Consider the following 25,327-nt stretch of genomic DNA (forward strand, 5'->3'; position numbering starts at 1 on the left):
AACAGAGGGAGGAGCTGAATCGGCCGATAGCTATTGGAGAAATAGTGGAGGCAATTAAACAACTAAAAATGGGGAAAACCCCTGGTACAGATGGTCTTACAGCAACTTATTATAAAAAAACACAGGATGAAATATTAGGCCCACTTAAAGAATTATTTAATCAGATACAATTAGGAGTGGGAATACCCCCGTCATGGAAAACATCTTTTATTTCACTGATACCAAAAGAGGAGCAAGATTGTTCTAAACCCGGTAACTACAGGCCGATTTCACTTAACAGAGGAAAGAATTTTGAATATAGAAGGTTATGACTTGTTATATGGATGGCATGCGTACTTATTTTATGAAAAAAAGTGGATAGGGCTTTTAAGAATCATGTGTTGAGAAGTGCTCTTTATGGTCTGGAAAAATATTCCTATAAATTAGATTACAAGATTCCTATATGGGCGAGCCCTAGACATGCAATAGAGAATATAAATATAGAACAGAAACAGGAAATGATTACTTATAAAGAACTTTTGTATGCTGAAGGAGGTAGATTGCAATTAAAATCATTACAGGTATTAAATGAAGAAGGGAGGAATTATACTTGGTTTCAATATGGGCAAATAAGTGCTAGATGGAAAGAAGATCAAAAAATTGGTATAATGCAAAGGGAGGAAAATTTAAGCAAATTAGAAATCAGACCCAGGAGCATATAAAGAGATTGTATAATGTGTTGCTTGAAATAGATTCGGAAAAGGATTTGGTAAAGGATTGTATGATAAAATGGGCACAGAATATTCAGGAACCAATAATGTTGGAAACATGGGAGAAAATTTGGGTTAGAAATGTTAAGTTTACACAAGCACAGAATTTAAGGAAAATTTTATAAGATGTTTTATAGATGGCACTTAGATCCCAAAAAATTATCATGTATGTATCCTAATATCCAAGCGAAATGTTGGAGGTGTGATTGTGATGACGCTACATATTTTCATATTTGGTGGACTTGCAAGAAAATTAAGGTCTTTTGGATAAGAATTTGGTGGATTACTCAAAATGTACTGAAGAAGAAGATAAAGTTCCTGCCACAATTTTTCCTTTTGGGAATTATAACGGATTGTACAGGGATTGAGACTAAATTGATTCTGAATTTAATAACAGCAGCAAGACTGTTGATTGGACAATATTGGAAGAAAGAAGAGATACCTACAATAGAAGAATGGATACTGAAAGTTATTAATTTGGCTGAGATGGCTAAAATCTCAGCTTTTTTAAAAGACAATACGCAGGAAAGATATTTAATTGAATGGATTGATTATCTACAAAATAGATATCAGATTAAGAAATATCAGATTGCCTTTGAATAATTAGAAAGTTATTTTATGTAATGGGGAGGGGGTTGGGAGATGAAAAGCTTTGGATGTGGTTATTTGGATTGGAAGGGAAAATTTTATTCTATGTTTGGTTTATGTATAACAATACCTTGTGATTGACCCGGGAAGCCGGGGGGGGAGGGAGGGGGGAAGGGGGTTTTTTGGGAGGGAGGGGGGAAAAAGGGGGGAAAATTTTTTTGTTTTTTAAAACTTTCAATAAAAAAAAAAGGATCTTTATTTTTAGTTGGTAGATGGTTCTTTTCTCTCTCTCTTTTTTGAGTTTATAAGAGAGCCATCTTCCTGGTTTATTTGCTTGTTCAAAGTGTATTTGTTTGGTTGCTTTCAGATTTCTGACCAGTTCTTCTTGCTCAACTAAATTGAGTTTGTGTTTATAGAGAATCAGTTGTTCTTGTAGTTGAGAATTTAATGGGTTATTCTGTAGGTTAGTCTCTAATTTTTTAATTGTTTGAAGTATATTATTTTGTTGGGCATATTTTTCTTTGTTCTTTTTTGCAGTAAAGGATATTATAACTCCCCGAATCACAGCTTTCATAGTATCCCATAGGTTTTGGGTCGATGTATATTGATTATTATTTTCTTTAAAATAAAAATTTAGTTCTTCCTTAATTTTCTTGGTAAATTCCTCATCTTTCAATAATTGAGTATTTAGTGTCCATCTTCTCCTTGGCTTTTTTTCCCCCCTCCAGTAATTTTAAGTGGGTTGTGGTCTGCCCATGAATTCAATAAGATTTCTACTTCTGCCACTTCTTCTACTAGATCTCCACTCATCCATGCCATATCAATGCGTGACCAAGATTTATGGGGGTTTGAATAAAAGGTAAATTGTCTTTTTTCTGAGTTTAGTATTCTCCATATATCTATTAAATTTAATTCTTTAGTCATTTCTACAAATATTTTTGGTAGCTCTCTTTTTTTCCCCACTTTCTTATTCCTCCCGTTGTAGTCTTTTTGATAATTTGATATCGCATTGAAATCGCCTATGATACAAATGTTTTCCTTTTCTAATTCAATAATTTTGTCATATAGGGCTTTATAAAATTCACTTTGATTGTCGTTGGGGGCATAAATTACCACTAATAGGATTTTTTTTAATTTATCTGTATTTCTATTGCCAAAATTCTTCCTTTAGGGTCTTCAAATATTAAATTTGCCTCTCTCTTCCTTAATGTACACCGCTATTCCTTTCTTTTTCTCCTGATCTGCAGAAGCTGTAAACAGCCTCCCTAATTTGGGGCAATTTAAATATTTTTCATCAGTTTTTAGAATATGTGTTTCCTGTAAGCATATAATATCTACATTTTGTTTTATTAAATTTGCAAAAATCCTTTTCCTTTTTGTCATTGAATTTAGTCCATTTATGTTGATGGATAAGAGTTTCACCTCCTTTTCCATAGCCCTAGTTATCTTTCGCTTTTTGTCTTCTGATTGCTCTTATATCCCTTTCTGTTTGTTGTTGATTAGTATCTATTTCTTCTTGTTCTTTGTGTTTATTTTTTAGTTGGTCTTGCCTTCTTTGGGGATTTAGCTCTAAATCTTCTTTGCTATTTTGGTCTTCTGACCCCACCAGTTGTTTAAAAAAATCCTGAGTTTTTTCAAGCGTATCTATTTTAATTGTCCTTTCCTCCCAAGTAACCAACATCCCTTCTGGAATCAGCCATCGAAATAAAATGTTTCGTGTATTCAACTCAGTCGCCAGAAATTTATAATCCTTTCTCTGCTCCCTTACTCTTCTTGGGATTTGCTTAAGAATCTGAATTTCTTTACCTTTATGTGTTATTATTTCTTCTCTGGATATTTTATATATAATATCTACTTTCCTTCTTGTAAATCGAATGTGGACCTCTTTTGGGAGTTTGTTTCTTCTCGCATAACTCGTGCTGACCCTATAAACGTCGTCCATCTCCTTTAACATTTCCTCCTTGTCTCTATCTAATACTTCAGCTAAGATTTCTGCCATCACTAGTTCCAAATCTTCATCTTTTTCTTGCACTACATTTTGAAATCTTAAATATGATGCAGCCTTATCCATCTCTATGAAGGTCAGGGAGTTTCCAATTTCTTTGCTCACCATATTTATTTGTTGGTCCATCTTTTCTAGTTCCTTCTCTGTTTGTTCCGTTCTTTCTCTACTTCCTTTATTGTGTGTTCATTCTTCTCTAATGCTTGTTGGATTGATCCTATTTTTCATCGAGTTTCGATATGTCTGATCTCATTTCCAGTTTTAATTTCCCATTTCCTCTTTCAGTTCGTTAATATCCGCTCTTGTCTCTAAATGATTCTTTACCATTATTTCCTGGAGTTTTGCCATTGATTCTTGTAACAAAGATAGCGAGATTTGAATATTAATATTGGAGGGAGTATTTTGTTCCTCGGCTTTCAGCATTCCCTCTGTTGTTTTTTGTGTTATTGCTGAAGGTATTGTTGTTGAGGGTGTTAGAGGTAATATAGCTTTCTTTCCTGCCTTAGTTAATGTGATGTTTGTGGAAGTCATCTCTTCTAGTATCTCTTTCTGCTTTTTAAGAATATTATACACGTTGTCCCAAATTGGCATTAAACACCTTCAAATTCTATACTTTGAAAGTTCGTTATTAGTATAATTTAGTTCTTACTATAAACTTTTGTGTTATTATATTATTTGTATAGATCTCGATGTTCACATCAATATTCAGAAATCATAGAATGCATAATTTTTTTTATTTATTTTTTATTGAAAAAGTTTTAAAAAAAACAGACATTTTCACCCCTTTTTCCCCCCTCCCAAAACCCTTCCCCTCCTTCCCCGGCTTCCTGGTCAATCACAAGGTATTGTTACACATAAACCAAACATAGAATAAAATTTTCCCTTCCAATCCAATTAACCTCATCCAAAGCTTTTCATCTCCCAACCCCCTCCCCATTAAATAAAATAACTTTCTAATTATTCAAAGGCAATCTGATATTTCTTAATCTGATATCTGTTTTGTATATAATCAATCCATTTTTTCCATTCAATTAAATATCTTTCCTGCGTATTGTCTTTTAAAAAAGCTGAGATTTTAGCCATCTCAGCCAAATTAATAACTTTCAGTATCCATTCTTCTATTGTAGGTATCTCTTCTTTCTTCCAATATTGTCCAATCAACAATACAGGATGAAATATTAGGCCCACTTAAAGAACTATTTAATCAGATACAACTAGGAGTGGGAATACCCCCGTCATGGAAAACATCTTTTATTTCACTGATACCAAAAGAGGAGCAAGATTGCTCTAAACCCGGTAACTACAGGCCGATTTCACTTTTAAATAATGATTATAAGATTTTTGTAAAAATAATAACAAATAGATTAATGTTAGTTTTACAACAAAGAATTCATACTTGTATTGAAGAAGAAGATAAAGTTCCTGCCACAATTTTTCCTTTTGGGAATCATAACGGATTGTACAGGGATTGAGACTAAACTGATTCTGAATTTAATAACAGCAGCAATAGAATGCATAATTAATTAGAGGGTTGAGGTACCTAATTATAAATATCTATATGAAGGAGATAGGAATATTTAGTTACTAAACATAATCAATAGATAAAATAAGAACACAAATATGTATAATTTAATGTTTGTCATTATTGCATGGATTATTATTAGATGAAAAACACCACAAATAAGCTGTTAAATGATATAAGCCTTTCCCCCCCCCTTTTTTTAATGCTTTTAATGTAAAAAAGTTTAATAAAGTTTAATTAAAAAAAAAAAAGGATCTTTATTTTTACTATTACCAAAATGACTTTGAAACATTCTTATGACTTTGAAACATTTATAGAAATTATTCAGTTTCTATAAATAAAAAGAAAAAAAGAAAAACTAGATACAGAAATATGCTTTGTAAAGGCAAGCAATGCTGAAATATATAATAATAGAAGTAATTAATAGTTCTTGCTTATCCAAATGGAATAACGCATGAGCAATCATGGTTTTCTGTACTGCTAAGTGTTATTGTTTAGAAGTCAAGTCCTCTGAAACAAAGGGGTAGAGATTTGCAAAAAGCTCATTAAAATTTTACACATATTACTTTTGTACTTTTAAGGAATTATAGAATATAAATGCTTAATGATCATAGTGTCGGTCAAGCTCCAATTTATAAAATGCAACCTTAGAAGTGGCTAATTTCCTTCAAAGACATTGGAGAGATTTTTTTCCTAAAGGAAGGATTCTGTAGGTGCTATTCTCATTTTAATTACTCATATTTATTAATCCCAAAAATTTCATTGGGATTTTTTTACGGTAGAAATACTCCAACAGTATTCTTTCCCATTTCCACCTCAATCAGTATTATAAAATGTGAGGGAGAAAAATTTGAATAAGTATTGTGTATCTACAGCTTTTCCAAATGGCTGGAAATTAGAACCAGGTGTTGTATAGTATGATCTCTGTTTCTGTCTCAGATTAAATGTCAGGCATGACAATACCAATATTTCATTAAAGACTTTAATTAGAACTGTAAAGAAATCTTGAATAAACACCTGTTTATTATCTAAAAATATTTACAGATGCCACTTATCAAAATCTAGCCGGAAAAATAACAAATTGTCATATACATACATACACACAAATGCATGCGTGCGTGCAAACGCGCGCGCGCGCACACACACACATATATGAGATTCAGCTAAATGTCTAGCTGTTTTGCTCTAATCTAAGAGTTACCTGTATGCCAACTCAATTTAAAAAAAAAAACATTTTGAAAAGTTCCTATTTTTATAGTAGTATTTTGAAACTCTGAATGTTTATTTGAATATAAACACCAGATAAATAAATAAAGATCAATTTACAGATCCACAAGATTCCAGTTTGATGTGGATACTTCTTTCCCTCTCTGTCAAATGTTAATTTCCTTTCCCTGTTGCTACTATCATTACTCTTTTGGAAGATGGAGAAGGAATATAGTAGATGTGAAGCACTATATTTGATTGCTCAGGAGTAGGGGTGAGTTCTACTTATCTTTACTACCGGTTCGCAATGGGATCGTGTGCTTTGTTTGCTTTGCAAGCGCCAAGCTTCTTCATATGCACAGAAGCTTCTGCATATGCGCAGATGTTCTATGATCACATCCGGGTGGGTGGGCGGAGCCTGCCTCAGGTTTTACTACTGGTTTTCAAGAACCGGACTGAACCGGGGGCAACCCACCACTGCTTAGGAGTTATTACAAGAAAATGATCCAGTGAAAGTTTTATTGTAATGTAATTTACAAATCACACTATTCAGGGAGAGGGGGAGGACTTAAGGTTTTCCTTACAGATTTTTTCAAACTGTATATTTATTATTGTTTTTCTTAGCATTTGACCTACCCTAGTTATATGTATTGCCTGTAATGCAGCAAGGGTTTCATCTGGCTCATCTCAGAGCCTGATGCCATTTCAGGATGGAGAACGTGTGATAGAAAGACAGAAGAATGTGGTGTCATTACAGAAAAAGATGTTTGAGTCCTGGAAAAGAGAAACACTAGTCTTGTCAAAACAAATTAGTCTTGATTGGACTCGATAGGCTTTCAAGTTTTTGATACAATATCCTAAGTACAAAGAAGTACTTTCCAAAATTTTGCAGCAGTTCCTATTTCCTTTTCTTGTGACCAGCTCAAGGTCACCCAGCTGAGCTCTGTGTATAAGGCAGGACTAGAATTTGTGTCTCCCCGTTCCTTGTCCAGTTCTTTATCTGTTGCACTATGCTGCCCTGATGCCCTTATATAAAGTCCTGGTTAAAAAATTGTATGTAAAATATATAATAATGACATAAGCAAAACTAAAAAGATGTTAAATGAATGACTGAATATAGGACTACATGGATGAGGCCAAGAAGGGTTCCAAGGAACTGGTACTTATGGCTTGCTAATATAGATAGTTGATTCAATCAGAACAGCACTGTAAGGGACCTTGAAAGTCTTCTAGTCCAACTTCCTGCTCAAGCAGGAAACTCTGTATTATTTTAGACAGGTGGCTGTCCAGTCTTTTCTTAAAAACCTCCAGTGATGAAGCACCTACAACTTCTAAAGTTAAGCTGTTCCAATGGTTAATTGTTCTCAATGTCAGGAAGTTTCTCCTTAATTTCAGATTAATTCCTTGATTAGTTTCCATCCATTGTTTCTTGTCTTGCTTTCTGGTGCTTTGGAAAATAAGTTGAGCCCCCTCTTCTTTGTGGCAGCCCCTCAAATACTGGAATACTGCTATCATGTTACCCCTAGTCCTTGTTTTCTCTAGACTAGCCATACCCAATTCCTGCAACCATTCTTCATAGTCTCCAGGCAGTGGTGTATTAACCATTAACTATTAAGCAGACTAAGCATGTGCTTAGGGCACCAGGCCCAAAGGGGGCACCACAAAGTTGAGGAAAAAAACCCAATGAAGATTGGTAAAAAAATTGATAAAACTATGTATGTACAAAAGAGGGGGGCACCAAGATTTGTCACTGCTTTGGGCATCAGTGAGCCTTAGTTGTGCCTTAGGGCACCAGTGAGCCTTAATCCTCCACTGTCTCCAGGTCTTTAATAATCCAAGATGGCCACCTATCTCCACAACCCCCATCTCAGACACACCAACAGCCAAGCCTCCTACAACTGACCCCATCTCAGACACACCAGCAACAGCCAAACCTCCTAAAACTGACCCCATCCCATTGGGTTCCCAACCCCTAGTGATCACAGAAAAGGAAGTGCTACTTTTAATATATAGTGCTCTTTTACTCTTTTACTCTGACAAGCAAGTGTTGTATTTAATGTCCCCAATTTAATCCACTCCAAAAACTTCTTATGTTGTTTTCTAATATAGAAATTCAATCCAAACAAATTTTTGAGAATGAGGAAGGAAGAGTATTAATGGCAGAAATAATAATGAACCATAAAAAATGTTGTTAGTAGCTATATATGCTCCAAATAAAAATCAAAAAGAATTTTATGAGAAATTACATAGAAACATAATAGAAGATGAAGATGAAGATGAAGATATATGTATAACAGGAGATTTTAATTCAATTGTAAATAATGAATTAGACCACAAATCCACAAATACACATTTTACTCAAACAGACACATGAGTAGATATGGTGTGGATGTCAAAGAATTAATATCTAAAATACACAAGATTGATATAGAAAGAAGTACATGGGCAGACCACAACCCAATAATAATGACATGGAAGGGGCAGAGGAAAAGAATAAGATGGACATTGAATCAAAAACTATTAAATGAAAAGAATTTTCAGCAGTATATGGAAAAAGAATTGACCTATTTTTTAAAGAAAATAAAAAAGAGGATACGTCATTACAAAATGTGTGGGATATCAGCAAAGCATATATTATAGGACTGACAATGACTTATCTAGGAAAACAGAATAAACAGAATATATAAATACAAAAGAAACTGGAGGAAGAATATAAGAAGTTAGAGATGGAACTATAGAACAACTCCACATGATAAAAAGACTAAGAATTTGATGGACTTGCAAAAACATAAAATGAATTTAATGGAAAATGAAGACTTGGCAAATAAAATAAAATCAACAAAGCAAAACTTTTTTAAAAATGCAAATAAACCAGGACGATGGTTGGCATATAAAATGAAAAAAGAGAAAGAAAAGAAGTTAATAAACTAACTAGTAGATCAAGATGGGAATATATGCTATCAAATTGAGGAAAAGAAAAAGGTAATTGAGAAATATTACAAACAACTATACTAGCAAGAGACAGTTGCAGAAGGAAAGATAGAACAATATCTAGAAAAAGCTGGAATACCCAAGATTCCAGAAAAAAATTAAGAAGTTATTTGAAGAAAGAATATCAGTGATGGAACTAATAGAAGGAATTAAGAGTCAAAAGAATGATAAAACACCAGGACCGGATGGATTACCAGCAGAGTTTTACAAAATGTTGCAAGATGTATTAAGTAATGTAATGTTGCAGGTATTAAATGACTTATTATTAGAAGCTATGATCCTGGACTCGTGGATGGAGACATGCATAACTCTTATACCGAAAGAAGAATTAGATCTTCAATCAATAAAGAATTATAGACCAATTCCTCTATTAAATGCGGATTACAAAATTTTTGCATCAATCATGGCTGAAAGACTAAAGAGACTGCTAAATGAATTCATACACAAAGATCAGAATGGTTTTTTACCTAAAAGGCAGATTAGAGACAATATGAGAATTCTATTAAATACATTGGAATACTATGATAGTATTCACATCAGATACCTGTACTATTAGCACAGGGGCCCCACAAGGCTATGTGCTTTCTCCACTTCTCTTCTCTCTCTGTACCAATGACTGCATCTCAAACAATCCATCTGTTAAACTACTGAAGTTCGCAGATAACACAACAGTGATCGGTCTCATTCGAGACAATGATGAATCCTCATACAGACTGGAGGTTGAACAACTAGCTTCGTGGTGCAACCAGAACAATCTGGAACTGAACACACTCAAAACCGTAGAAATAGTGGTGGACTTTAGGAGAAACCCTTTACTACCACCTTTTACAATACTAGACAACAGAGTATCAACAGTAGAAACCTTCAAATTTCTAGCTTCTACCATATCTCAAGACCTAAAATGGACACCTAATATCAAAAACGTCATCAAAATAGCACAACAAAGAATGTTCTTTCTGTGCCAACTCAGAAAGCTCAAACTGCCCAAGGAGCTGCTGATCCAGTTCTACAGTGGAATTATTGAGTCTGTCATTTGCACCTCTATAACTGTCTGGTTTAACAGTTTAACTGCAACCCAACAAGACAGACAAAGACTTCAGAGGATAATTAGAACTGCAGAAAAAATAATTGCTACCAACCTGCCTTCCATTGAGGACCTGTATACTGCACAAGTCAAAAAGAGGGCTGTGAAAAAATTTACAGACCCCTCACATCCTGGGCATAAACTGTTTCAACTCCTACCCTCACAGCGACGCTATAGAGCACTGCACACCAGAACAACTAGAGTCATTCTTTCCTAGGGAGTAGGTGGGGTCAATCTGACAAGTCCTTAATGGTACTACATCTATATGGAGGGAATTAAGCAGTGGGTACCACCAGGTTGCACTATCCAACAACAATTTAATGTGGGGAAAAGCAAGGTAAAAGCCCCCTGTGTAGGGAGTGGACCAGGCTCGGCTGTGCCACAGTGGAGCTTGCAACACTTTCCCTTCAGCCTGGGCAGTGGCACGGGCAGATGCAGCCAAGCCGAAGCTGCCCTGGCTGAGCGATTGCTGCACCTCCACAGCAACAGGCATGCCAGGGCCACCTTGCTTGCCTTTGCCGCCTCCATGCGCTGTGCATGGAAGGGGCCACTGCTGCTGCTCACGCCACCCTCCCATCCCAACTGGCTGCAGAGTTCAGACATCTGCCTGCACGAAGCAACCCCGTCGCTGTTCACTTTTATTTCATGGCAGGAGAAGGAAAAAAGTGAAAGGCGGCCCAGGGGTGCCTGTTGCTGTGGAAGCATGGCAATTGCTTGGCCAGGGCCAAGCTCATTGGCTTGGCTCATCTGCCCGTGCCACCGCACAGGCTGAAGGGAAAGTATTGCGGGCTCCACTGTGGCATGGCCAAGCCTGGCCCACTCCCTGCACAGAGGGCTGCCATCCCACCGGCGGCTTCCGCCCATCTTGAATGCGCCGCAGCTGAGCGTCCTTCCCCCGGAGTACCAGACTCCGTGGGCCAAATTCCCAGAGAGGTGCCAGCAGGCAGATGGCTGGGTGGGAATCCAGTGGGCTGTTTCGGAGTCTCAAGCCCCACAGAGCCAGCACGGGAGCATGAGTGGAAGGCTGCCTTTTCTGCAGCATCCATCTTCCCTCTTTGGATGGTCCTACATGGGGGGGCTCTGCCTTTGCAGAAATGGGGTGGTCGGTTTGTACGGAGTATTGGTGGTGGGGGATGCGCAGCCTCCTGGATGGAGAGTGGAGCAAGAGAAGGCTCTGATGTTCACTTGGGTGGTGGAGGGAAACTCAAAGCGTTGGGGGCTTCAGAAGGGCAGAATGTGCTTCAAAATGTGCAGCTCTTGATTCTAAAAGTGAGTGATGTCAGTTGGCCATACCCACCTGGTCACATTACCACCAAGCCATGCCCATCAAGTCATGCCCACAGAACCAGAGCAAACATTTTTACATTTCACCCCTGCCCCTCATGGTTACTGCTGCTGATAATTGGTTAGTGGAAATGACTGGTCAGGTGATTTCAGGTCAGCACTGCTGTATTGTGGCAGTCGGAATAGGGCATTTGCTAGGAAATCCCCCCCCCCCATGGAATGTAGCATAAGTTGAAGTGATTGAAATCTGTACCCAACAGGCTTCTTTAGGGGTTATCTCCATGGGGTATTTAAGGCTTCTAGATTCTTATGATCTACACTTCAAATGGGTGTTTAGACCCTTCCAAGAAATGTTGTCAAGCCCATCAAACTGATACACTTCCTTTTCCTAGACTGCCCACCTTCGTTCTGTGTCTGTTAATTTTTTGGAGTTGTAAGCACAGGGTTGAAGGGTTCCCTAAGGGCTTTCTTGTAGCAGCACAGCTCCTACAGCCACATCACTAGCATCTGCCTGGATTATAAAGGGGGCATCTGGGTTTGAGTGCTTCAGCACAGGTTCTGTTCAAATAGTCACTTGAGTTTTTCAAATGCCACTTGGCATTCCATAGTCCATATTAAGGCTTGGCTAGGATTGGGTTTTTCCTCCCCTTTCATTTTCAGAAGATTTGTAGTAAATATTTGCACACCAAAGAATTGAGATCTTTGAACTATGGTGCTGGAGAAGACTCCTGCGAGTTGCTTGGACTGTAAGGCAATCAAACTGGTCAGTCTTAGAGGAGATCAACCCTGACTGCTCTTTAGAAGGCCAGGTCCTGAAACTCAGATACTTTGGCCACTTAATGAGAAGGAAGGACTCACTGGAGAAGTGCCTAATGCTGGGAAAGACTGAGAGCAAAAGAAGGGGATGACAGAGAATGAGGTAGCTGGATGGAGTCACTGAAGCAGTAGGCGTGAGTTTAGGTGAACTCCAGAGGTTGGTAGAAGACAGGAAGGCTTGGAGGAACATTGTCCATGGGGTCGCAACCAAGAACAACAATTTGCAAACCCTAAGAAACTTTGGACTTGCTTCCTTGTATGAGGGGGGCCCATTCCAGAACTGCCTTCACTTTTCCTGGGTCCATTTCCACCTCCTCCTGAAAGATTCGGTATCCCAAGTATTCAATTTTGTCTTTATGAAACTTTTAGAGTTTAGTATACAGCTTGGCTGCCGTAACTTCTTTAATACAGTTCGTATGAGCTTGACATGCCTGTCCTCCATTTTGGAATAGATCGGAATGTCGTCTAAATACACAAGCACCCCTTTGTCTAGGTGTTCATGCAGGACTTTGTTTATTAGATGCATGAACATGGCAGGTGCTTCTTGCAGTCTGAACGGTAACACTCAGAATTGGAAACACCCCAGGGGGTAGTTGAAACTGTTTTCCACTCATCTCCCTCCTTAATTCTGACTCAGTAGTATGCTTTGCGTAAGTTTTTCTCTTGGCTAAGTGGACTAGCATGTCCTTCATGAATGGTAGATGGTATACCTTCTCCATGCACACCATGTTAAGCCCATGGTAGCCCAGGCATAGAGAGCCATCTTTTTTTCTCTCGGAATAGGACCAGTGTGATTACCCAAGGTCAACTGAATGAAACCGTGTTGCAGGTTTTTATCTATGAATGTGCAAAGCTCCTCCAGCTCTCAGAGGGTCATGGAATACAGCTTGGGTTTTGGTAGCTTAGCCCCGGGGAGAATCTTAATGCCACAGTCAGCCAGCTGATGTAGTTGGGAGCAGGTTGGATGCCTTCTCACTAAAAACATCCTTTAGGTCCCAATATTCCCTGAAGATTTTTGGATCCCACCTTAGTTGATTTTGTGCCACTGCAGTTAATTCCAGCACCACCCACATGGGTTTGCTGCTGGCATTCCGAGGAGAAGCCTTTAATTCTCAGGCTCCCCCTTCCAGATTTTTAATAGTATCTTTTGCCAGGTTAAATAGGGATTCCATTTCTGGAGCTATGCCAGCCCCAACAGGAGATGTCTCTCCATCCCTGGAGCGTCAATAAAACTCAGGGTCTCCTGAGTTTCTGGCTTCTGGTTAATGTCGCGGTGAGATTGGACATGAGGAGCAGGTCTCTGTGCTCCTGTGCCAAGTTCTCCCCATTGGTGGACTTCGAAAGGAGCCAAAGCCGCCCTGTAGGGGCAGTGAAGCAAAGAGGGGTGCCCTGTGAGGTCGCAGAGAGTCACAACTCTCCTGTCTGACCCAGGGTTCTTTTTCCCTGTCAGCCATGGGAAGGAGAAGAGGTAGTTGTGGCTGCCACGAAGCTGGGACAACCGAGGAACAACTAAGGCTGGTGCTGGAGCGAAGTAGGTGAACAGTTACTAGAACTGGGGGAGAGGATTCCTTTTTACTTAAAACCTAACCGCAAGGAACAATTTAGAACTATTTGCTCAGAATTGTTTGTTAAAGCGGTGATTAAGCATTCTGAGAAAGATACCAGACCAGAAGGAAAAGACCTAAAGAGAGAAAAACAATAAATTTCTAAAAATACAGAAGATTGGACTCTTAAACTGGGAGGACGTGTTTGTCAAGGTTCCAGAAAAACCTCTTCTGCATAAAAAAAAACCCTCTGAAGCCATTGTCTTTCAAAGTTCTTTACTAGCATGAGGAAACTGGCACACGATGAGTGAAATTCCAAAACTGAAACTTCCGGATTCTTTTCTCAGTTATACAAACCCCAAGAGTCCCACCCCCCTAACCCCTTTGCTGGTCACATGGTCCAACGTTCTTCCACTTTATTCGAAACCTCTTCTTGCCGCTCCTTCTGCAGATGCGAACACAATCTGACCTTGACCGCTTGAAGAATGTAACCATACCCATCACCCCCCTTCTTCTCCTCAGGGGAGAAATGTGGCAGCATCTGGAAACCTACGGCCTAGTATGGTTTCCAGGCCTGACAGGTGTCCCCTCTTGCAAAAGAAGCTATATCCTAGGAAAGAAAACAAAGAATTAATAAAGAAGAGTGTTGGTGTTCCACACGTACCCTTCTAACCCCCTCTACCCCCTCCGAGAGGTTTTTTAGGTTTGCCAGGGAAAGTGTCGTGAAATTGTTTAATCAAATTGTCAGCATTTACTTTCCAACTTTTGACCCAAGTAGATTCCGATAATGGGTATCCTTTCCAGTGGACTAAATATTGTAATTGACCTCTGTATACTCTAGAGTCAAGGATTTTCTTGATCTCATAGTGGGTTTCACCTTGGATTATCAAGTGTGGTGGGGGGACGGGAGGTAGGGGTCTCAGTCCAGATTGTCTAGCAGGTTTTAATAAACTGCTATGGAATACCGGGTGTATTTTTCCCAATATTCGAGGGAGTTTAAGTTGGATGGTTATGGGATTAATAATCTTTACAATGGGGAAAGGGCCCAAAAATTTTGGACCGAATTTTTTGCTTGGTATTCTCAACCTCAGATACTTAGTAGATAAAAAAACTTTATCCCCAATGCGAAAAGGGGGTTGAAGGGAACGGTGTTTGTCAGCTTGGGCTTTATATTTTTGAGCTGCTACAGCTAAGGCCATTTTTGTATTTTCCCAACCTTTTTTCAACGAATTCATCCAGTCCGTTAGGGAAATGGAAGTGGGGGGTTGTACGGGGAGTTCAGGCATTGGAACGAAGTCCATGCCGGTGGTTAGCTGAAAAGGAGTTAACCCCGTGGTGCTGTGTACAGCATTATTATATGCGACCTCTGCAAATGCCAACAAATCTGACCAGTTCTCTTGTTGGTAATTTACATAACATCGTATGTATTGTTCCACCACTGAGTTCAATTTCTCAGCCGCGCCATTGGTTTCAGGATGGAACCCAGAACTAAGTCCTTGAGATGACCCAATGGACTGTAGGAATTCCCACCAGAACTTGGCCATGAATTGAACACCCATGTCGGATATTATCCTTTTAGGAACTCCATGTAGTCTGTAGATGTGTTTCACGAAGAGATTTGCTAATTTTCTCGCCGATGGTAATCCGCTACACGCGGTGAAGTGGGCCTGTTTAGAGAACAAATCCACCATGGTCCATATCACTGTATTTCCCCCACTAGGTGCGAGTTCAACAATGAAATCCATGGCAATATCCTCCCAGGGTCTCGTGGGTTTGGCCATGGTTTGTAGGAGTCCGGGGGGGTTCCCTGGTCTGGATTTCATTGTGGCACAGGTGACACAGCTCCGCACATAGTCTTCAACATCTGATTTCATCTTTGGCCACCAGAATTACCTTCTAGCCAAGTGGAGAGTTTTCAAAAACCCGAAGTGACCTCCTAGGCGAGAGTCATGGCTTCTCTGTAGTACAACCAGCCGCATAGCAACGGGTACATAAATCTTGGTTCCCTTCCAGGGTAGTCCATCGCTTAAAGTGAGGTCCATCAAGTTTTCTTTAAACCAAGCATCGTCAGCGAGTGCTGATTTTAATTCCGCTAGTAGTTTATTTGGTGGGATGTTAGCACCAAGGCATGATCATGGTCGAGTAAGTGCTTGGTTGGCTGGTTCGCTATCGGGAATCATCGCATGTACTACCTCTTCACATTGACTGTCAAATTGTGGTTTCCTAGATAGGGCGTCAGCTAGTAGATTTTGGTCGCTGAGGATGTATTTGAGGGTGAAATGGAACCGTTTGAAAAACTGAGGCCATCGAACTTTGTTTGGGAGAAAGTTTTTGAGGGGTTTTTAAGTATTCGAGGTTTTTGTGGTCCATCCATACTTTGAACGGTTCCTTCCCCCCTTCAAGGAAGTGTCTCCAGGAGAGGAGTGCCCACCGCACTGCAAAGGCTTCCTTTTCTCAAACTGCCCATCTGCGTTCAGTGTCTGTCAGTTTTTTAGAAATGTATGCTCAGGGCATAAGTTTGTTGTTGGTATTCCATTGCAATAAGACAGCCACTACCACTACATCACTTGCGTCAGCTTGGACCACAAAAGGTTTATTTGGATCCGGGTGTTGAAGAATTGGCTCCATCGAGAATAGGCGTTTCAGGTGTTCAAAGGACCATTGGCAGTCCATTGTCCAAAGTAGGGGTTGGTTAGGTTTGGGTTTGATGGGTGATGGTCCAGTTTTTAGCAATTCTGTCAATGGTAGAGCTTCTTCTGCAAAAGAAGGAATGAATTTGCAGTAAAAATTTGCGAATCCCAGGAAACTTTGAAGCTGTTTACGTGTGTGTGGCAGTTGCCAATCCAACACTGCTTTCACTTTTCCTGAGTCCATTTCGATACCTTTGTTTGATATCCGGTAATCTAGGTAGTCTAGGGATTCCTTATGGAATTCGCATTTGGAAAGTTTCACATATAGTTTGGCCACTAGGAGTTTTTTAAGGACTTTTCTGACTAATTTGATGTGTTGTTCGATATTGTCCATGTAGATAAGAATGTCATCTAAGTAGACAAGAACCCCATTGTAGAGTTGGGGGTGCAGGGTTTCATTAATTAGTTGCATGAAAACTGCTGGAGCCCCCTGGAGCCCCCCATCCAAAAGGCATGACACGGTATTGGAAACTGCCCAAGGGGCAGTTGAAAGCCATTTTCCATTCATCACCTTCCTTGATGCGGACCCGGTAATAGGCTTCCCTTAAATCCAATCTGGTGAAAATTTTGCCTTTTGCTAAGTGGTTCAACAAATCATGCATTAGTGGTCATGGGTATGTGTTCTGTATGCAAATCGCATTGATATTTTTGAAATCATTGCACAATCTAAGCGAACCATCTTTCTTTTGTTTAAATAGCACGGGCGTGGCTACCGGTGATTTTGCCGGTTCAATGAACCCCCTGGCTAGGTTAGTGTCAATGTATTTCCTTAGTTCAGACATTTCGGCTAGCGTCATTGAGTACATTTTGGGTTTAGATAATTTTGCCCCTGGGTGCAATTCAATTGCGCAATCAGTTTGTTGGTGGGGGGGTAGGAGGTTACAGTCATCCTCGCTAAAAACATCTGCTAAATCCATGTATGCTTTAGGGATGCGTGGATCATTACGAGGTGGGTTGGATATTGTGGCTATTGGTTCCCCCTGATGGTCATTCTGGATAAGGTTTTTATTGGTAGGGGGAACTGGGTCTATGGGTCCGAAAGCCCATATAATTTTCCTGAATCCATCCTCCCATTTGATTGTGGGTTCCCATTTGTCCAGCCAAGCCAAACCCAGGATGATGGATTCTGACATTTTTGGAATCACTATGAATCTTAAAGTTTTGGAATAATGTCAAGGTTCCAGAAAAACCTCTTCTGCATAAAAAAAAAACCTCTGAAGCCATTGTCTTTCAAAGTTCTTTACTAGCATGATGAAACTGGCACATGATGAGTGAAATTCCAAAACTGAAACTTCCGGATTCTTTTCTCAGTTATACAAGCCCCAAGAGTCCCACCCCCCTAACCCCTTATCATCTAGTTGATAAAATGCTATGGGCACCTTCAACTGTTGGAGTCTGAGTCCCAATTTTTCTACCACTACTCACTACGTATCTGGCTCAACCCAAGTCCAGTAAGGCCAAAACCTTCCCTTGGGCACCCAACAATGGTACATTCCACTCGACTGAGATGGTGATGGGGTTTACAGGGCGATTTAACAGAGGATTATTGCCAGTTGGTGTCTCTCCTTTCCTGGGTGGTTGGAGTTCCTTGCTCTCCATAACCAGGAGGGGAGAATTAAATGACTTCTATTCCTTCTAACACCATTTTGCAGGGCCTTGGGGTGGTCTTTCCCACATTTTTTCCAGCATTGCCACTGGTTTTTGGGGTCATTTTGGTGAGTTGGCAGTTGGTGGCTCAGTGCCCTTCCTTCCCACACTTGAAATATCCAGCAGATCAATGTTTGGGTTGCGTCTAGGTGTTCTTGGGACCTCTGCCTTCACCAGAGGGAGAGAATGGTGCGATCCACAATTGTTTAATCTATGGGACATAGCCAGGTCTATCTCTACTTCTTCAGCTAGAATGTATTACTGGCGGAGTGTGCGGGGGGCTCCCTGTGAGATGCAGATATTGTATGTATCATTGTGCATCATGTATTAGGATGTCTTCCGGCCAGTCAGCTAGCCAGCTTGCCAACTCACGGAACTCTTAGATGTACACAGCCATTCCTCTGTGACCCTGGTTGATGGTTTTGATGCGGGTTTGGACCTTACATTGCACAAGTGAGTCCTCAAACCACTTATGCAGGGCCACCATGAATCAATCAAAGCTTCGAAGCTCTGGTGTGTCAGTGTTGTGGAATGAGACCATCCACTCTGCCATGGTGTAAGGTCTTGCCTCTCCAATCTTCCCAAGAAAGCAGGACTCTTGAAACTGAAAATTTCTTAAATTTGCATGTCAGTCTGCATGCACAAATGATTTTATAATTTTGCTGCAAATAAACAAAGACAAAAATTACTATATTTTTTAAAAAAATTATAATATCAGAATAAAATAATCAATATCCAATATGTTCTGGCAAATTTTAACTTCTCATTCATGTAAGTGGTTATGTTTTATATTATATTATATTATATTATTATATTGTATTGAATTATTTTATTTTATTTCATTTCTATTTTATTGTATTATTTTATTATATTATTTTATTGTATTATTGTATTATTATATTATTTTATTTTACTCCCATTGCAAAATCAAGGTTTTTTTCAACAAAATGTGCTTTTTGTTCATTGTGCAAGCATATACCCTGTTTCCACCAAAATAAGATCCTGTCTTGTATTTTTTTTGCCACCCAAAAGGCACCAGGTCTTATTTGTAGGGTATGCCATCCACTGACTTGCCTTACTTGCACGTGTCACCCCTGGCCTCCTTTTCGCTGTCAGAGGCCTTCAGGAACGTCTTCCGTGGCCGGCAAGGCCGGCAAGGCTTTCCTGAAGGCCTCTGCAGCTGATAACAGAGCTCCAGATTGACCTGGCTCTGTTATTGGCTGCAGAGCCTTCAGGAAAGCCTTGCCGGCCTTGCCGGCTGAAGAAAAAATGGGCCGGCAAGGCAGATGTTGGGTGTGCGGGGCCTGGCTGCAATTGTCTGAAGGTAAGTAGTAGGTCAGCTCCACACACATACACACACCATCCATATCCTAGCTTAATTTTTACCCATGCACCGTGGAGTGGGAAGGGTCTTAATTAGGGCTTATTTTGTGGGGTAGGGCTAATATTGGGTACACATGTAAAAACCAAGTTAAGGCTTACTTTCGGGATAGGTCATATTTTGGGGAAAACATGGTATATACAGGACAAATAGCTTAGGCATATCTTGCATTGAGTGGATTGCCTAATTATGTAGTCCTTTTCTTGAAAAATAAAGGAAGGAGGAAGGACAGTATATGTCTCTCTTTGAGCGAGATGGATGGTTCAGAAATATGAAAAAATAAAAAAATAATAAACATTATCCTGTTGTGATAGCTTGTTATAATTTCAGCCAAATACAAAACAAGCGTTGTGGTTTTTGTACGCCAACCAAATAACTTTGAAAATACAACATAATTTTATTAGTGTGCAAATAATAAAATACTATACACTGGGCTCCCAGCAAAGTATGATACTTTGCTGAGCATCTTGGAGGTGGGGAGGCAGAAGTATAGCTTGCATTCCTTTGCTTTACAGTACTACAAAGGAAAGACAAAGGAGAAAGTGGACATAATGTAAATTACTATATGATGTTGGATTTTTGATAAACCCATCTGGGTAACCTTATTGTTATTTATCTCTTCCTACCACGTCCGTATGGCAGCTATACTATCTCTGAGAAGTGGTCAGTTAATAGAAATAGTTTTGTTTTACTGGGCCACAGGTTCCTATCTTATTCCTCTCCCTGTCACCACTCAGGCTCAATGAAGTTTGCTGTGAATGTTTTCGTGAGGACACTTTAAGCAGTACATGTGTGTGTGGGCGGGGGGGGGGAGGTTCTCATAGATTTGGTAGTGAATTGAGCTCACATATGTACAGGAGTTGTACCTTTTACCAATAACCTCCTTAGATAGCCTTTTCAATTTCATCAGAAATTATGAATTTTCTTTTATTTCTATCTGCAAGAGAATGCAAACCACAGTTAGGATCCACAGCTGTACATTTATTCCCATGAGCTTAGAACATTGATTGGTATAAAACTTTCCCCAGCTTTTAAACATCTAGTTTTATCAAAGCACCTGTTTCTATACTAATAAAATTGGGATTTATATAGGTAGTCCTCGACTTACTATCACAATGCACTGGTCATAAGTCCCTATTTAGTGCCATTGCAACTTTGAATGGTCATTAAATGAACTGTTGTAAATTGAGGACTGCCTGTATTTTTCTCCTCCCTGCTATGTGTTTTTTATGGAACATAATATTAGAATACCATGATTCAAGGAACAAGATTGTCCCATATGGTTACTCTGATTTCAGATCTGTCTCTTTCACATAGTGGTCACTGTGGTAGAAGTATTTCCTGATATCATGCTGAGGCTTTGATTCACAATAAGCTTGCACCCAAATGTTACTCTTCTCTCCTAACAAGGTTCCCCCGATTACATCTTGCCTATCTTTGAAAATGAGTAGATTATTAAAAGATTAGTCATCACTAGAATAATATTCCTGAGGCTTCATATCTCCTTTTTAAAAACTTTATTGAGAAGAAAAACTACTTTTGTGGAAGCTTATATAGGACTGCATTGTAAGCCTATCAGGATATGAAACGATTGTATTCCATTTTTTTTTTAACAAAACATCCAAATATCATAGCAAACATAGTTAATGGCAAAGAATACAATCTATGGAGGATCCTGCATCCTGTAGCTTGGTTTTCAGAAATAAAAATGAGAGTTTTCAAGTTAGTATGGTTGTATTTGCAAACTGGATTTGGGGGGGAGGGGGACAGGACAGAGGGCTGAGAGAAATTAAAGGGCTACTCTGATATTATTATATTAAAAAAGAGATCAGCATGCAAAAAATAAAGGATCAATACATTCTAAGACTGTAGCCAAAGCGTTGACTTTTTGTTTTGCTTTTTTACACAACTAACTTTTCATTTCCATTTGCCTTTAGAACCATAGGCTATAAAAAGAAATATGTGAAAATTCCACATGGCCATATATGGGTAGAAGGCGATCATCATGGGCACAGCTTTGACAGCAATGCTTTTGGTCCGGTAAGAACATAATTATTGTACAAAACACTATGTTCATGTCATAAAATATATAATATTTTATTACAGTATAACAATACAATATACAATAATTTAAAAGAGTACACCATTTAAGCTTCTTTATGAGTATTAAGAAAGATTGCTAGGAGCAGCTTCTCCCATCAGAGAGTTACAGGAAACTTTTAATGACTGATATTTTAAAGGAAAGGAAAAGCCTACTTTGATCTGAGTGTGACTCATAACTTCCTCTTCCAAACGAACATTTGCAATAACTATAGCTTCCCTTACATTTGGCAAAGCTATTGATCATACTTCTTTCCATTTGGCTATAATTAGTGCCTTAGGAAATTGTGTATTCTTATTTAGGCTTGACATTTATTTAGTGCCAACTGTGAACTAGGGGCTAAATAGGACACAGAAAAGCCAAGAGGATTTAATAAAGCATATTAGACAACTATTTGTGGAATAGAGGTAAGAGAGTGACAGTGTTAAATGAAAATGAAAGCACTTGTGTAAAAGAAAAATATATGATGCAGTGAAGAATTTCCTTAGAAGAGAAGTGGATCTTCATAATTTCTTTCCAACCATCTGTTGAACTGAAAAAATAATGACAAAAAAGTGAGATGAACATTAGAAAGAGGTAATGGTACTGGGAGGGGAACAAGAAACAAAGGGAGAACAACATTTGATGGTAAGTGAAGGGCAAGAAGTATCCTAACAAGGGTAGAAAGAAACAAATGATCCCTAAAGGGCACTTCAAAAAAGGTTATAAATCACTGACAAATATTACTTTCTAAATTACATCTAATCTTCAAGCTAATCTTCAAAAGCATCATTGCTTTTTGCAATTATTTACACCAGAGGTGCCCAACCCCTAGGCTGTGGCCCAACTACTGTTTGAAACCAGGCCGCAGAAATAATGGGCAAGCGCATGTGCGCTCATGTGCACATCCCCACTTGCATGAGCAGCAGGCAAGCATATGCAGGCATGCTGCATTTGCACGAGCACCAGGCACATGTGTCCACCACTTGCACACATGGAGCTATGGAGACATGTTTGCCCATCGCTTGCGCTGAACCCTTGCCCCCTCCCCCACCCCCCAGTCTACAAAGCTGGAAAGGTTGGGGAACTCTGATTTACACCATTTGGTCATTCTTTGTTTTAAAGAACTTCTTTTGTCCTTATCAGCAATATAAAGACTTCCTCAAATCACAGGTTAATTATATGTGGCAAAAGAATTCAAATATGCTGGTCTACAAGTTATGTTTTGAAGATCTCACCTTCTACCAAGGAGCTTAAAATCAGGCACGATTACTCATAAAGATTAAGATGCAATCAAACTAAATTTCGTGTCTAAAAGCAGAATATGGATTTTTTTTGTACATTGAATGTATTTGTGTAGAAGTAAAAGTAGTGCAGGGTTGGGGAGGAAAGTAGGGCACGAGAGAGAGAGAGAGAGAGAGAGAGAGAGAGAGAGAGATTATTTAAAACATTGCTTTAACATGAGGAGGAATAGAGAGCTTCTGGTGGCTTCATTGTAGCAGTGTGGGCTCTGTTCCTAAACCCCAAATATCCCAGTTTTGGGGACCCTTCAGGGCTCAAAGAGCCTGGAGGGCTTTGTGGATTAGAGGGGAAATCCAGAGGACAGCGAAAGTGAAAGGCAATCACCCGCTACTGAGAAGGATGCCCCTGTCAATCCAACGTGAAAGTGTCTGCCATCGTGTTATGGTGGACCCGAGACTGGGATGATCCAGAAAGTATAGGGAAGCGAAGATTTTGATAACAGACTGTGACATTTGAGCGGACTGAGTATTCCGAGAATCGCAAGGCTTACAATCATTTGGAAAAGTGAGTCCTGGCTGTTTGGTTAGAAGAGAACTCCAGTGGAGAGATTGGGCGGTGACTGGGCAGGAGGAGCAGTGATTCAGCATAATATATCTAACTGTTAAAGAATAGAATAAGAATAGAATAGAATAGAATTTTTATTGGCCAAGTGTGATTGGACACACAAGGAATATGTCTTAGTGCATATGCTCTCAGTGTACATAAAAGAAAAGATACGTTCATCAAGGTACAACATTTACAACACAATTGATGATCAATATAGCAATATAAATCATAAGGATTGCCAGCAACAAGTTATAGTCATACAGTCATAAGTGGAAAGAGATTGGTGATGGGAACTATGAAACGATTAATAGTAGTGCAGATTCAGTAAATAGTCTGACAGTGTTGAGGGAATTATTTGTTTAGCAGAGTGATGGCCTTCGGGAAAAAACTGTTCTTGTGTCTAGTTGTTCTGGTGTGCAGTGCTCTATAGCGTCGTTTTGAGGGTAGGAGTTGAAACAGTTTATGTCCAGGATGCGAGGGATCTGCAAATATTTTCACGGCCCTCTTCTTGATTCGTGCAGTATACAGGTCCTCAATGGAAGGCAAGTTGGTAGCAATTATTTTTTCTGCAGTTCTAATTATCCTCTGAAGTCTGTGTTTTTCTTGTTGGGTTGCAGAACCGAACCAGACAGTTATAGAGGTGCAAATGACAGACTCAATAATTCCTCTGTAGAATTGGATCAGCAGCTCCTTGGGCAGTTTGAGCTTACTGAGTTGGCGCAGAAAGAACATTCTTTGTTGTCCTTTTTTAATGATGTTTTTGATGTTAGCTGTCCATTTGAGATCTTGCGATATGATAGAACCCAGAAATTTGAAGGTTTCTACTGTTGATACTGTGTTGTCAAGTATTGTGAGAGGTGGAAGTATGGAAAGTGACAAAGAAGAAGGTGACAAAGTGACAAAGAAGAAGGACTAAGGAAGGACTAAGCAGTTTAAAGAGCGATTTTGCAGCAAGACAGGGGACTCTGAATAAGTGGGAGAGTGAACAAGAACAGAGAGCAGACAGCCCAGAGTGACAGGAAGAAATGGAGGAAGTGGGGAGAGCAGACAATGGACTGCCATGATTGCAAGAGAGGCTTGAGTACCTGAGTGTGACAGTGGAGAAGGATTTTATTGCTGTAACAGAACTTCTTGAAATTTGGGTCTGAGGGACCAGACTAATCTAAGATTAATCAAAGACAGAGAAAGACAATAACTTTACATTCGAGGCACTGAAGACCCAGGAGAAATAAAGAGATCTAAAATTGGGTGAAGATATAAGGATTCACATATACCTAGGACCAATTCATGGAACTCTATATCTAAGGCATATTTTTCACTTGTTACTTTCTATGGACTAACTCTAAAGTATTTAAGAGGATTTAAAATATCTGTTTAGTTTATATATATATAGTAGTGGAAATCTAAGCATCTATGAATCAATAATATTTATAAACTTTGTAGGGTAAGATGTGAGAAATATAATATATTGATATTTGTATTTAGTTATTTATTATTTTATTAATTTGGAAACTTTTAGATCTATAAATAGAATTAATTCTAGATATATATTAACCAATTGAGTAGTTTAAAGTTTTGACTTTATTTACTTGCTTACATATATAGATTATTAATTTGAATCATATGTATAGTCGTATCCTCTTTTTTACCTTTTTCTGATAATTCTGATAGCTTTATTGTTACAATAAGAAGAAGAAGAGGAAGAGGAGGAGGAGGAGGAGGAGGAAGTCCAACCCCCTGCCAGGCAGGAAATCCTACACCCAGTGGTGGGATTCAGCCAGTTCGCACCACTTCGGGAGAACCGGTTGTTAACTTTCTGAGCAGTTTGGCAAACGGGTTGTTGGAAGAAACCATCAGGGCAGAGAACCAGTTGTTAAATGACTTGAATCCAACCA

General features: G+C 39.2%; 1 protein-coding gene across 8 annotated transcripts in view; it reads left to right on the forward strand.

Annotated features, from left to right (window-relative positions):
* IMMP2L (inner mitochondrial membrane peptidase subunit 2) overlaps window positions 1-25,327 on the forward strand; it is a 530,240-nt gene that overhangs the window by 440,382 nt on the left and 64,531 nt on the right. For all 8 annotated transcript variants that reach the window (XM_058190784.1, XM_058190782.1, XM_058190781.1 and 5 more), the window contains one exon: window positions 21,442-21,544. In XM_058190784.1, coding sequence (XP_058046767.1) covers window positions 21,442-21,544 — 103 coding nt within the window. The remainder of the gene's footprint in view (window positions 1-21,441; window positions 21,545-25,327) is intronic.

This window comes from Ahaetulla prasina, chromosome 7 (assembly GCF_028640845.1).
Source record: "Ahaetulla prasina isolate Xishuangbanna chromosome 7, ASM2864084v1, whole genome shotgun sequence".
NCBI lineage: Eukaryota > Metazoa > Chordata > Lepidosauria > Squamata > Colubridae > Ahaetulla > Ahaetulla prasina.